Source organism: Takifugu rubripes, chromosome 14 (assembly GCF_901000725.2).
Source record: "Takifugu rubripes chromosome 14, fTakRub1.2, whole genome shotgun sequence".
In the NCBI taxonomy this organism is placed as follows: domain Eukaryota; kingdom Metazoa; phylum Chordata; class Actinopteri; order Tetraodontiformes; family Tetraodontidae; genus Takifugu; species Takifugu rubripes.
Genome location: NC_042298.1, coordinates 4,874,630 through 4,888,878, shown reverse-complemented (window position 1 = coordinate 4,888,878; position 14,249 = coordinate 4,874,630). Strand labels below are relative to the sequence as shown.

At 43.8% G+C, this 14,249-nt stretch overlaps 3 protein-coding genes across 9 annotated transcripts; 1 reads left to right on the top strand and 2 right to left on the bottom strand.

Moving 5' to 3' along the window:
• Window positions 1-14: 14 nt before the first annotated feature.
• Window positions 15-6,359, bottom strand: LOC105417352 (uncharacterized). 5 transcript variants are annotated; one of them, XM_011610602.2, is made up of 8 exons: window positions 6,180-6,359; window positions 5,657-5,779; window positions 4,057-5,296; window positions 3,827-3,963; window positions 1,936-2,329; window positions 1,734-1,857; window positions 1,452-1,648; window positions 15-1,268 (listed from the first exon to the last, which is right to left on the bottom strand). In XM_011610602.2, exons 3-8 carry the CDS (start codon window positions 4,867-4,869, stop codon window positions 1,020-1,022), a joined length of 1,914 nt encoding a protein of 637 aa, XP_011608904.2. In that variant the 5' UTR covers window positions 4,870-5,296; window positions 5,657-5,779; window positions 6,180-6,359; the 3' UTR covers window positions 15-1,019. The 5 variants fall into 5 exon arrangements, with proteins under 5 accessions (XP_011608904.2, XP_029703241.1, XP_011608903.2 ...); XM_029847381.1 differs by having other exon boundaries at window positions 3,827-3,960; XM_011610601.2 differs by having other exon boundaries at window positions 4,057-5,779.
• On the top strand, window positions 5,798-9,342 carry rad9a (RAD9 checkpoint clamp component A). Of its 2 annotated transcripts, none has more exons than XM_011610600.2 (12): window positions 5,798-6,070; window positions 6,187-6,257; window positions 6,370-6,443; window positions 6,643-6,691; window positions 6,793-6,907; window positions 7,042-7,141; window positions 7,406-7,509; window positions 7,718-7,824; window positions 7,950-8,014; window positions 8,091-8,189; window positions 8,533-8,770; window positions 8,879-9,342. In XM_011610600.2, exons 1-12 carry the CDS (start codon window positions 6,037-6,039, stop codon window positions 8,990-8,992), a joined length of 1,170 nt encoding a protein of 389 aa, XP_011608902.2. In that variant the 5' UTR covers window positions 5,798-6,036; the 3' UTR covers window positions 8,993-9,342. The 2 variants fall into 2 exon arrangements, with proteins under 2 accessions (XP_011608902.2, XP_029703245.1); XM_029847385.1 differs by having other exon boundaries at window positions 6,616-6,691.
• On the bottom strand, window positions 9,209-14,202 carry tbc1d10c (TBC1 domain family, member 10C). Of its 2 annotated transcripts, none has more exons than XM_003970337.3 (10): window positions 14,073-14,202; window positions 13,653-13,777; window positions 12,979-13,078; window positions 12,795-12,902; window positions 12,512-12,618; window positions 12,314-12,428; window positions 12,176-12,241; window positions 11,827-12,016; window positions 11,585-11,742; window positions 9,209-11,460 (listed from the first exon to the last, which is right to left on the bottom strand). In XM_003970337.3, exons 2-10 carry the CDS (start codon window positions 13,775-13,777, stop codon window positions 9,391-9,393), a joined length of 3,039 nt encoding a protein of 1,012 aa, XP_003970386.2. In that variant the 5' UTR covers window positions 14,073-14,202; the 3' UTR covers window positions 9,209-9,390. The 2 variants fall into 2 exon arrangements, with proteins under 2 accessions (XP_003970386.2, XP_029703238.1); XM_029847378.1 differs by having other exon boundaries at window positions 12,979-13,075.
• Window positions 14,203-14,249: the final 47 nt, after the last annotated feature.

The window sequence follows — 14,249 nt, the reverse complement described above, 5'->3', positions numbered from 1 at the left end:
AGCCAGCCACATAGTTTGATGTACAAATTTAATCACACAAATCGATATGTGTGCAACGGAAGTGACAACACATAGAACTGTAAAGTAGCTCATTTGTTTACAGGCTGAATAAACTCTCCTACATGTTGTCTGATGACTGAACCTGAAGAATGTGGGATGATGGCTCTCCTGCATCTGTCCGATGTCACAAGACTGCTCATACATACAGAGTTCTGAAGAACACAGACATTTCAAGTAAAAATAAGTAGGACTATGAAGGAGGGTTGTAAAAAACTAAAGAAATAAGTAGAAAAAGTCATATTTAAATATAATTCTCATCTTAGAACCCAAATTGGGTTTATCTCACATGGCCCTGCATTTTGTGGGAATAAAAATAATTGTTTTTGACATTCACTAGCACTGACCGTGGCCCTGTGGAGCTGAAGGCCATGACTGATACGACAAACATGGCTTTCAGTGTTCAGCCTTTAATCGACACATCCTGTTGCCGCTGACGCGTGAGGGATGATGCTGTGCTCGTGTTCAAAGTATTCCATTACAGAAGAACATCTCTCTACCGAACAGATGCCTTTAAATTAAGGGCCAAGCCAATGATAGCATCACTGCTTTAGCTCTCAAGTGTCTATCAGTTTCTTCCTGTGAGCCAGAGAGTCGGCAGATGAGGCAGGGGTCAGTCTGGTGAACGGCCATGTGACACGGGAAGGCAGCGCAGTGCAGCGGTTAAAAGCTGGGAAAGCTAATGTTCTCCATTTATCAACCAATTAAACACACTTAGAGACCGATGCTGGCTTTACGGGTGCACACTTAGATAGCGTGAATTAAAATAACGTGTCAGGGCTACGCTCATTGTAAGAAAGTTACATTTGCCGCACATTGAAGCTGCTGGTGCAGAGACAAAGGTTTGATCCAAGATGTCCAGGAACAACTGCAGATGATGTTCTTTAGAATATTTTAATCTGGACGCCAAACGTGGCTATATGACGCGAACCGTTCCACCTTAAGTTTCGATTTTTGCAGGTTCATTTTCGGTGCTTCCTCTGTGAATTCATCTTCTTTAGAGACAATATCCAGGCGGGCAGAGTTGACCTGCGTGCTGGGGCCACATCCTCCATCTCTGATCGCTCCTCTTCACGCTCCAGCTCCTGCAATGAGTCCTCCTCTATTCTGGAGTCTTCCTCGGGGTCTGACCAATCTGGATCCAGCTCAGGAGGCATTATGGTGACCACTTGCTCAAAAAAACGCACATGTCGTTTGTCCTCTACTCGCCTCTGAGGAGGAGAGGATGATTAGAATATATATTAATAGGATTGATTTTGCACACAATTATACATATACATAAAAAGGTTTATATCCAGGTTTTTTAAATGCAGTTAAAATTTTGTTAATTTCACTGTGCCATGAATATATGTTGGCCACAAGGGGGCATTATAACGTTTTAAACTTTGTTTTACCCTTTTTGTCAGAATTTCTACTGAGGACTGTGAGTCCTGGGATATGGAGTGTTTGAGCACCCCCTTAGTTGGACTCGCCAAAGACGGGGAAAAAGATGGTGAGAGAGGTGGAGACATGTATACAGGTGGGCCAATATCATGATGAGGTGCTCCCGACACCCCCATCTCACAACTGCTCCAGGAAGACTTGATGCCTTCTGTAAGGGGAGAAAGAGGACACCAGAATGACATACTACGGCTATAAGAGCATCTGTGATGTCTAGAGCATTAGGTGAGCCTGACCTCTGTCTGGGTGGTTTACATCTATCTGGAGGTCCTCCTCTGTCCTCTCAGTTAGGTGGTGATGTCTTTTTCTGTTCATTTGTATCCTGCGCTTCATCCACGAGTTGTTCTGTATATCTGGGCACTGCATATGAAATCAGATTAATAATGACCCACTCACACGTGATTCTAAACTTTGGGAAAGCAGAAAAGGATGCCCCACCTGTGACAACGGCAACGGTGTCGTTTGTCGTCGAATTCTCACATCTGACGGAGCGCGTCCGTGCTCCATTAATTCCGTCTGTTCGCTCTCTCTCTGAACGCCCTGTTGTTCCTCTGAAATGTCCATGCTGACAGGCTGGAAGTATCCAGGCCACGTCTGTGCCACGCTAATGTCTGAAAATGACGTTGCCCCCCTGTCGTGAGACCCCCTTTGGTCGTCGCTGCTGTGGTTCGGAATCAGCGACTGGGTGCTAAACGTGGGCCTTCTGACCTTTGGCAACGGTCTCAGATCTGCTGAGGCAGGCGTCAGGTTAGGGGTCAGGAAGTTGGCCCACTCCTGTCCACTGCTGATCTCCTCCAGCAGACTGAAGGAGCCCAGACCGAACTCAAAGTCACTGTCGCAAGAGAAGAGGGGAACACACTTGGAATCATCCAAATAAAAAAATAGACCCAGTTTTTATTATGTATTGCAAGTTTTTAGCAGAGGCCTGTACATCTTTTAAAGAATGGAACAAAAAGGTTTGTGTCCAGGTTTTTTCATGTAGTTAAAGTTTAGTTAGTTCCTCTGTGCAATAAATATACATTTTTGTCCAGAAGATTAGTTTCAGAATAGATGTAACAGAAACGCGTGTAATGACTGACAAAACACAAAAGGCCCACATTCTTTGAAATCAGCACAATTGCTTCTCAAAATGATATCCTTTTGAATTGTACAAGCTGAGGCAATACAACAAAAGACAGCAAATACCAAAGACGGGCATGAATGTGCAGTGCATCATGGGTAAGCTGAGAAACTAGATCCTGAGTGTGTTACATCATTGTGGTTGCAGAATATAACACAAGAGAGAGACACACACAAGAAAAAATTCTCAAGTGCAAAAGCATCGCCATGGAAACATGACCATGCGAGAGCTTTTCTGTATTGTAATTATTTAGCTTTTGCTGCATACCGGTTAGAGGTTGACTCCGTGTTCCGCTGAAACTGAGCGATGGCAATGACAGGCCAAAATAAACAAAAGGCACAGCGTGCACACCCAGGACCATGATTTTAACTATCCGGATATGATGGAAACACAACCTGCAAGCCTTCATTTGTTCTCTTTAGAATTACCAATTTGTTCCACTGCAGCCTCATTCTATTTTGTAAAAAAAAATAAAAAAAAAAAATTCTCTCAATATTCTGTACAGACAGAAGGACAGAAGGACGGACGCACGGACAGGCAGGCAGGCAGGCAGGCAGACAGACAGAAAGCCTGATCCAAAGTGTTCAGGACCCCAGACTAAGCAAGACACTGACCCTAAACACACCTATGACAACTCTGTGAAAGTTCTTAAGTGGCCCAGTCCAAGCCCTGATAAACAGTCCTCTCTGGAAAGACGTCCACTGATGGTCCCTACAGAACCTGGCAGAACTTGAGAGGCTCTTCAGAGAAGAATCCAAAGCTTGTGGCATTATTCTCAAGAAGACTGCAGGCTGTAACTGCTGCTTTAACCCAGAACTGAGTCGGAATACTCCTGATAATACAAGGCTTATCTTTTCTTTTTTACATAATTAAAACGTCTAAAACTCCATTTCCACTCGTGCTATTGAGTGATAGCTGGTTTTTAATAAATATATTTTATTTTAAATATATTTTAGCTGTAGGCCACTTCACAAAAGGTAAAATCCCAGTCCTGCATCCATAAACATGTCCTATTACCATGAATTACAATAAAAGCAGATGTGAGAAAATGATTATCTACCAAAAATCTCATCACAGCTTTGACCAGCTTCTGCTCTGTGGTTGTTCATTTTGGATTTAACGGCAGTTTAAATCTGACAGTGGGAACATTTGTGTTTTTGAGTTGTTATTCTCTATTTGTATGTGCTTATTGATCATTTCCCCTCTTACCTTATGCGCGCTTCATTTTTGGTGTCCTCAGTACATGTCAGAGCAGTTTTAATGGGATCACTGGGGCCTGGTGGGGAGACTACAGCTTCCTCCTCCCCATTTGATGCACTGATGATACTGTTTGTCCTGAGCAGCTGCTTGAGAGGTGAAATCAGTGAAATAAATTAGATGTTGTGTCCTTCAGCTTTGTCAACAAAGCACGAAAACTCAGAAATATATTTATCACTCACTTCAGCTTGTTGCCCGATTTGTTTAGCATCTCTCTGTTCCTCTTTTTGCTTTTTGCCAAAACTCCCTTGTTTGTCCTTCCACCTCGCCTTAATCCTCTGAGTCCACCTTCTTGTTTTATTTCCTGCTGACTGCTGATTCGTACTAAAACCGGTGGCAGTCATGTGTGTGTCCGTACTTGGTGAAAATTCTCCATTTTCCAAAGGTAAAACTCTATAACGTGGAGTTCCTGCAGCATGTGTGGGGCTCGAGGACCATGCAAAGACTTTAGATTGAAAACCCTGGTCCCAAGTCTGCTCTGTGCTACTAACAGTCACGCCGCCAATATTCACAGTCTGCATCTCGGCCCTATTGGAAGTAGCATTGCCCTCTTTAGGTAATTCTGCAGGAACTAGTTGTCCTGTTTCAGCTGGTGGGATCCTGAGCTGTGTGTCCTGTCCCATCACCCTGTTCTGACTTGTGCCACCATCACTTTGGTCTTTGTGGACTGGGAACGAAATGTGACCCTTGTCCACTTCCCAGTTAAGGACCGGTTTTTGGGCTACCTCATCTTTGAGGCTTTGGCCTGCTTCAGAGATCCTTAACAGCCTTGAGGGGATTCCATTAGAACCAAATTCATGTCCACCTACGGGGCCATTGTTAAGTTTCTGCACGCTGGAGGCTTCAGCAACTCCCTCTGCACATGTGGAAACAGTTGAGATGGGTACATGTGTGTGTTGCTGCGTCGCACTATCTTTACCTTGCTGAATCTTCAGTCTTTGCAGCATGGACTGCAGCACGGCCTGAGTATCTGTTGAATTAGGTGACTGAGACATCTAGGAATGGATCTGCAGCGGCTCACAGGAAGAAGACTCCTCACAGCAGCACGACAATGACAGGCGCATTTAAAAGAAATGGATTCCTCAAAGTCTTATTGCTTAAAATACTTGATTGAGGAATTGTGTGTGAAGCATGTCACCCCTTCCTCCAACTCCTGCCCTTTGGAGTCTTGAAATCCTTTCTTTCTCAGTTTCCACTCTTTTCCTTTATCCTGTTTTGTAAAAATTCCACAGATAGCATTTCCTTTCCTTGCGTGGACTGCTCCATTTCTCAGGTCAAACGGCCTCAGCTATTCCAGAATCCATGCTCCCTCTTTAGGCTGTTGTGTCACTTGCCAAAGATAGTCTCATTCACTTTGAGCCCAGTGTTTCATTACATGATGGTTGTTTTAGTCACACCTCTTCTGAAACCACACATGTGATGCTGGCGAGCGTATAAGCAGAACAACAAGAAAGACCAGTGAAGTCAGATAATTGTGCATTGACAGTGACACTCCCTCCATTTTTATTCCTGCCCATCTTTCTACTTCCTATTTTCTTGTCTGGGTCTCTTGACACTAGATTGCCTGTGTTTTAAATTAAAGAATTTTTTTTAGTAGGCAGCTGCTATTTTCAGCATATATACCTTTGTCCAAATTGACTTTTTCTGAAGGTGATGAGATTCTACCAATGGAATGAGGGGGTGCTTCCCAAATTTTTCTGCAGTTTATAAAATAATTTGATAGAATGACTCAACAAAATCTGCTATTGGTCAAAGTAACCAAGTTTAAATAACATGCCTTACTTTTAACATAGGACATTGTGTCTGTGCTTTATCCAGGGTAATCCTGCCTCTTGCACGGCCTCTGCTGGGATAAACTGGGATATCTTTTGCGCATGCGCCGATCGTCGACCAGTTTTCCCCTTCCTGATTGGGCAACAGACCGGAAGCTGTCAATGGCGGCGTAAACAACGCAAGTACGGTGTAACGAACAGCATGGATGAACTTATGTAGAAACAAAACACAGAAACTGGCTACTAAACAGCCGAATTCTAATTCTCTTAATGCAACTATATAAAAATCACGGGTTTACTTGTGGGAGTTTAGCCACCAATTAGCCCGTAGCCAAGTTTGCTAACTTAAGAAGGAACAAATGTAAATGTTAGCAGAGTTGAATCTGTGAAATGGACTGCGTCATATCGGGAGGAAATGTGAGAGGTAGGAGTTCTGTTACGCGTAATAGAATAGCCTAATATTTCTATATACCATTCTGAAAGCATTGGGTGTTTGTCTTGTCTCTAAAATGTGTCTGTGCGTGTGCGTGTACCGTTCAGTGCTGGCCAAAGCGATCCATTCCCTGTCCAGGATTGGCGAAGAGCTCTATGTAGAGCCTCAGAAAGATGGGGTGAGGCGCTGCCATCAACACCTCCTGCAACCATGCATACAGCCTCGGTGCTTCCTGTTGGTGCACACTTTGCGTAAATGAGAAACATCACTCTTTTTTTTCTCTCTTGTAGCTGGCCTTGCGGTCCGTAAACTCTTCTCGATCAGCATATGCTTGCTTCCTGTTTGCACCACTCTTCTTCAGCAGGTGCAGTTTGTGTCTACATAAATTGCTTTGCGATGTGTGTGTTTTCCTGTTTGATCTATTATTTTTTGTTAAAATCAATCAGATATTAGTAGTGTCAAAAATTATTAAATTTTTGTAACCTATTTAAAATTATTAAATTATTAAACAAAATATTTTATTACTCATGCATCAGTGCTTGCATGTTCTTGTTCTGGTGTAGGTACACCATCCCCACTTGCCAAACCTTCCGCTGTAAGATGGCAATAAAGGTGAGTTAAAGGATGATTTATACATACATGAAGGAATAAAAGTCCCAATTAGTCCTAATTGAATAAAAAGTCCTAATTGCCATCTTCTCCATGTGGGTCAGAGTGTTCAGGCCATATTTAGGTCCCAGGTATCTCTGGAGAAGACAGTGGAAAAGTGTCATATCAAACTGGAAGAGCAGAAGAACCGCCTCACCTTCACCCTCCACTGCAAACATGGTATCACTACTTTCTCTTTTGTCAGTCGTGCTCGGTGTTAAATGTTTCAGATGTATTCTGATTCCAAATGACTGATCTTATAATCCTGCTCGTGCTGCAGTGTAACCTTGTCTGTGTTTGCTCCTCCCTTGCAGGCCTTCTGAAGACGCATAACCTGTCTTTTCAGGACAGTGAAAGCTTACAAGCAGTATTTGATAAAGACAGCTATGGCAATGTTTTCAGGTGTAATCCCAGGTCTGTAAAAACAAATTCAACATCCTTTAGAAATAAATAGCTGACCTTTGAAAATTTAGCTTCATATTATAATTTGCTAGAATTTTTGTGTTTGAATTTATTGATATTTATTTAATTTATACAGGCATCTGTTGTCAATAAGTATGTTGTTGGAAAAAAGTGAAATGATCTACAACTGTAGTTATCAGATTAAAACCTGCTGTACACCATCTGCACAAAAGCTAAACGCAACACTGGTCTCAACTCTGCAACGCTCTTTATCAGATTGCTGGTGGACACTGTCACACATTTCCCCCCTTCTCTGGAAGAAGTGACTGTGTCAGTTAATGATGAGCGGATGTGGGTCAGGAACCATGTGGAGGAACATGGTAGTCTTTTTATTTTTTCAATCAGCAGCGGTGATAGCGCATGAGATACATCCGGTATAGCTGTAAATTTGCTTTAACACAAAATATGTCATCGTCCTGCACAGTAATTCTCTGTTTCAAAGGAATAAACATGCTGACTCACTAGGGTGCATTTTGTAATATCTATTCTGTTATTTCCTCTTTGCTTTGCTGCTCATTTTCCTCTCAGATCAGGGCAAGACCATGTTAACTGAGCTGTGCCTGGGATCAGACGAGTTTGAACATTTTGCTGCCCAAAATCATAACAGTATCACATTTTGTCTGAAGGAATTACGGGTAAGAGCAACAGTGGAGTCTCAAGATGCAATTTCCAGATAATGAAATAAATCTGATTGACAATATAGGCTTCTGTAATTATATGCTAGTAGATTTATGTATTAATTCCATCATTTCTCTTATAGGGTTTCTTAGTGTTTGCAGAGTCTACAAGTCTCCCTGTCTCAATGTACTTTGATGAACCTGGCAGGTAATTATCATTTACAGGTTAGTGATGAAATGTGTACAGTAATCACAACACACTAATATTTGGTTGTGTTGATCAGCCCTGTAGTCCTTTGTGTGACAGACAGTGTCCTGGAGGGCAATTTTGTGCTGGCCACTCTCTCTGATGATGTCAACCACTGTAGGAGCAATACTGGACTGTAAGCTATATTTTTAATTAATCTAAATGGTTCGCTAATTTTTAAATACAGATTGAAAGCAGACACCTTCTTTTTAATCTGAACTCTGCAATGATTCCTCAGAGTGGAAATTCATTTATAGGCACTGTAACCTGCAGGTAGATCTAAGTGAATCTCAATACGCTAGATTTATATTAAATGCTATTATTTGTGTAACTTTGTATCCAATCAGTTTTGAGCAGGAGGGGCCTGTTAATAATTTGACCCTCAGTAGTTGTTGCTACACATTGTTGCTAAACTAAATTAGTCCCAGCATGGAGTTAGAGGTTACTTTTAACATGTTTCGATTCTCTATTCTCCTCAGAGCAAACTCATCTCCGCCCCCTCCTGATGACTTCATGAACGATGACATGGACTCTTACCTCATCTCCATGGATACTAGTATTGCTCCAGCTCCCTCGTCTGCGGGAGCTCCCACACCGCCATTTGTTGCACCTGCGTGTTCGAAGCAGCCTGCTGTGGCCAATCACAGGGCCAGGTTGTACAGTGAAGAGGAGGATGAGGAGGACCTGGGCTCTTCAGAAGGACCGCCCAACAAGAAGGTGAAGCGTTTTCACGTAAATAAATGAAAGAATTAGAGACGCTGCGGTCATTTCTGTGGATTTGCACGTAACTGGCATTGATGTGTTTTCATGCTGTCTTTCTTTCAGTTTTGTTCCTTGTTCTTTGGATCAGTTCTCCCACCATCTTCACAGACATCCACTCAGCCAGTAATGACCCAGGAAGTCTTGGCCAGTGACAGCGAGGATGACAGTGAAGTGTAGTGACAGTAGCCCGATATGGAGCAGAGAGGAGGACTAACCTGGAAGCTTGTGTGTAGGATAACTTGTACCCACATCATCCACACCGGCTGCAGCATTAGAAGAGATCAGTACCCCCAGAAATCATTCTGTTTGTATTTACCTGCTTATACAGTTTTATTTACATAAATCTATGCAAAGAATGTGCAGACAGATTATTCAGAAAACAGCAACCACAGCTAATGTATTTCAGTTTTTATTGGACTATTATGTGAGTTACAGGCTAGAAATTATGGGGAGATTGTACAAACATTCTGTCCATTTGTTATCCAGTACAATTCAAAGCCTAAATAAAAGATGTATTTTTTTCAAAACACTTGTCTTCTTACTTTTGGAAACACCAAGAAAACAGTTTAGTTTAGTCAAAAGTAGGATTCAGCATAGGAGGTAGAATTTCTTTGTCTGTGTGACTGATGCTTCCCAGGATGGAGCCCTTCGCATTTCTCTTGGTCACCTTGTACACGGACATCTTGTCCTGTCTGTGCGTTCCTCTTCCCTTTCTCTGTCACCTTCTCTTGCTCCGTTTCTCTCTTCTTCCTGACCTTCTCCTCTTTCGTCCGCCTGTCTTGCTCCCGTTGCCTCCGCCTCCTCTCCCTGGAATTCAGTTTCTCCTCCCTGTATTCCTTCATGGGTTTCTCCATCCCTGTTCCGTCACTGAAGTCCTGAATGAAGATTTTGGGCACTTGGATTTTGGGCGTCCCCTTTTGGTTTTTTGGGGTCTGGCCTCTTAGTTTACGGAAGAAACTGAAACCTTTCTGAGGGTTTGGGGTCCCTTTCTGTTGATCTGTTGGATTAGTCTCTGATGATTTGACTGAAAACACATCAGGGGAATCCGGGGCTGAGTTTACTCCTCCAAGATTTGAAAGCGGCTTTGCGTGTTTGTCTCCTGGGTTACTCTCAGTAGGTTGTTGTTGACTGGGTTTGTGCGGGACTGTGAAGAGGTCTTCAGAGAGCCTGCGTCCCAACCTGGACGCGTGCGAGCTAGAGGATTTACGGATGCAGAAATCCCCGGATGACCGACTGTTGCGACGGCTGGAGGCTTGTGCCAGGCAGCTGGTCCTCAGCTCACCACCTTGTAGGTCAATATTACAGTCTGTTAGTTTAATCGGATCAAAAACATCATTTTCTACTGTGGTTTCTGGCAAAGATTCTGTGTTTTTGTCCTCTCCTGCAGTACCCAGGACCTTTTCTGGGGCAGGTACGTCCGGAGGGCTGACATGTGTCAGACTAATTCTTCCATCAGGATCCTGTGGAGATGCTGTGATGTCAGAAGGCCTCTCAATAATCTGGCTTTGCGTTGGTGTGTCACTGTTTTCACCCCCTGAGTTTGCAGTAAGTGAACTTTCACCATTTCCCTTTGTTGCTTCAGCTGCTTTCAAACATGGAACCAAGCCTTCACTTGACCCAGTCAATGTGTTACTGGAAACTAGTATTTCTTCCACTTCTGTCTTTGAATGTAGGTGTTCTGAGTGTTCCAGGTCCTCCTGTGCTTTTGTATTTTCCTCCTCTTGCTCCTGTGTCTGATCCAGCCCATCGATTTCTGCTGCTGGTTGAGTCTGGGATGGTGTTATCAGCTCAGAGCTGTGCTGTTCCTCTTTAACTGCATCTCCATGTGAACTGTTTTCTCCTTCCTTGCTCACCGTGTCTGACTGGGCTCTTTTTTCAACCGCTGCTGCTAATTCTTCAGTGTCCCACTGAGACTGTTGCACATTTTCCTCAATTTCTGGCTCTGGGTTTCCTTCCAGATGTTTCTGTGTACCATCCTGGTCATTGATTTTAGAGTTCTCCTCTTCCAGGAAGTGTGACTGGCTGTCAAACTGCGGTCCAGCCAGCTGTAGATGGTTTACTGTAGCATCTATAAGCGTTGCCTCCTCGGTTTGTTTTTTATTTTCATCTGTCTCTCTAATTAGACTTTCATGCTTTCCTGTACTTATGGGTTCCTCTTGTTCAATCTGGTCTTTCGAACTATCTTGTGAAGGCTTCGCTGCCATGTTTGGCAGGTTCAGTTTTTCAGTTTCCCTCTGATCAATCAGTTGGTGTGAATCTGCATCCTCGTCCTCCTGAAGACGCTGCGAAGGTTTAAAATTGATCTCAGTCCACCTCTGGTCCTTCGCTCCCATAGAGAGATGTCTTACAACTCGGGCGCCTCCTTCCCGTTCTCCTTCATTGATCTTTCCACCTTTCCTCCACCTCTTGGGAGACAGTGACAGCATGGAGGTCGATCGAGTGAGAGGGAGCGACAGGTGTCCCCTCTCTCTCTCCATCTTCTCCAATAGTTCCTGGTTCTGCCGAGCAACCGCCCACACCATCTGGTATCCCGTGCACCGATGTCTGGGGTCAAATGTCGATGAAGGCCTGTCTTTCTTCCACTTTTCCATCTCTTTCTCTGTCTGCCTCTCAAGATCCCGGGCTGAGAGTGGCACAGCGCTCACCTGAAAACGGCAAAACAACAGCCGTCACAATTTTGTTGTACTGCAGATTCTATTAACCAATATCGGGACGGTCCGGTATTATTGGTTGTTCCCCGTTCTCTACAGCATTCTTTTTAAGTCTCACTTCTGCGATAAAGGCATCGGCTTCTTCTTGAACATGCTCTCTGATGCCTCTCAGCCTCTCCAGAGTCTCCATCTGACCCTCGCACTTCTTCCTCTGCTCAGCCCGGCCCAACGCCCGACGCACCAGCACCACCGCCACTTGAAGCAGCACCCGAACCCCTGCACGAAAGGCAACAGCCGCATTCTGCAACTTAAACACATCCAGCTTAATTCACACCATATTGAATATTATTTCCCTGCTACCGTAGCAGAAGAACAGGTCCCAGACTCGCAGCAGAGCGTTGAAGGGCAGGTGGCGTGTGAACAGACACATGAGCCAGTCGGTAGCAAACATGAGGGGCTCCACGTCATGATGCTGCAGATGTTTGTGAGCAGCTGGACAGATCCTTTTCAAGACCCAGTCCAAAAGGGCAGCATCAAACAGGACTCCCTCCTTTTTGGAGACATCATAGTTAATTAATTATGAAGACATTTTTTGTGTGACTCTTCACATCAGCGATGTAGGTTGTATGAACAGAGCATCATGGTGGTGGAATCATTATCAGCGAACTTAATTCACGTGCAATTCATGGCATTCTGCTGGCGTCCTCACCAGTAGAGGGCTGTAGTATCCAGGCAGATACTGTTCACTGATCTGCACTAGACACCAGAAGGCCTCCTGCATGGTCACAAAACACAAGCCTGAGTCAGGTTCAACAGTGAAAGCTGTCTCTGCAGCGTGTTTGGGTACCTCAGCAGGCATGTTCATCAGCAGCACTGCAGCCACGGGCCCCTGAGCCTGACAGTAACCTTCTTCTGGCTTATACTGCGTGTAGGATTTCAGCACTCGGAACAAACCACGCTGCCTGCACATGCACACACACACACACACACATCAAATGGCTTCCGTGCAAAGCCGGAACTCATCCAGAGTAGAGATGGTTCATACCCGTGTCCGTCCTTGGACAGAAACATTTCGTGGAAAGGGAACTGTCGGTCTAAGTCTCTGTTTATCACGTCCACCCAGCTCTGCAGAGCAGACTGCGAGTCCAGACACTAATACAGCGAGAATAAAAAGTTGCACAGCATTTTAATGCCTCACTGGTTACGGCATCGTTTACTTTAATGCACTTTAATCTATGAGTGCGAATGCAAACTGGGACAGAACCGAGGGGTTTATTGTCAAAGATTGGCCATCTGCTGCAGAATCTGCTGCAGTTTTTAGGCCTTACCTGGTAGAGGTTTTCATTTTGTTTCATCCTGGCTGCAGCTCCACACAGCAGAGGCCAGCACTTTGCTCTGAGCGAGGCTGGGATGCCTTTCTGACATTGCACTTTGATCTGAAGAGACGGGTTGACAGCTGAGCACATTAATTTCATTAGAAAGTGTTTAGAAAGTCTAGGCAACTGAACTCACCTTATTGGTCCTCTTCAGCAAAATCTGATCCCATTGGACGATGATGTTTATCCATTTGGCCTCCCTCTGTCTGACCAGCTCAGGAGATGGACCCACGCTGCTGGTGTAGAACAGCAGAGACATGAAATCAGCAGTTCACTACTGTTCAAAGCTGGCAGCATCTGCACGCATTTTTTTTCCATGCAGGTTTCTCAGTTTATGTTACAGAATAAATGTGCTCTGAAAATTCAGACAGGAAACAGGAAAACCACACAGTAGCAGTTTAGTCTCCATGGCAACGACCAGGTCAGGATGTTATCAAAGAGGCAGATAAAATCAGATAAGATCTATAAAATCATCTTTACCACCTTATTAAAATAAAAATGTGTATAACAATGTAAGGAAGCTTTTGAATGATCCCGAGAGAAGGAATTTTCCCTTCATTCTGCATGAAAAGTAAATAAAATAGATACATTTCTTATTTATCCATTTTCTTCTAAAATGCTCTGGCCTGTAACATTGCAGTTGGCTCTAATATTGTCTAAGTCTTCTTTTTTATTGGCCTTGGAGGCAAATCTACAAGTCTAATTTTTCCATCTCATTAACAGGCTTGACATTTAATTTAATGTGACATGTGGAGCTGTTTAACTGGTTATGGTAAGTCTGCAGTACTCATCTGGTTAAAAACAGCTCACCTGGCTGTGGCTCTGTCGGTCACAATGAAGCCAAATCGATCCGTTTCAGGCTCCAAACCTGCATCCGACCCAGAGCTGTCCTCTTCACTGGTGTCCTTCTGGACTCGAATCGATGGGCTCAACATCTCAACAAAAGACAAAGCGGCCTCATTTTTCACATTACTTACATTTGCTCTGTATCATCATTAAAACGGCTAAAACATTTCTCAGACATTCCTATCCCATAGGACGTGAGGTGTTTTGATGCTAGATAAAACTCTTCTGTTGACCACTTTCAAAGGAACTTAACGTAGACCCAACGTGAACTAACATCTGCATTGTCTTTATGGTCTGCAGCAAAACACAAAGCCTGTCAAACATAAGCAAAATAAGGCAACGTGTGTATATATTGAATATTCCATAAAATATTAATCGTTTTACCTTTTACGTTTCAGTCATTTTTAATCACTGGATCGTTGAAGAGGTAAAGTTCCTCAATTGCTGGGAGACCAACTTCCTCTCTCTCACTCTCCCCTCTCTCTCTTCTCGCTCCCCTCTCTCTCTCCCCCCTCTCTCCTCTCTCTCCCCTCTCTCTCTCTCTCTCTCTCTCTCTCTTCT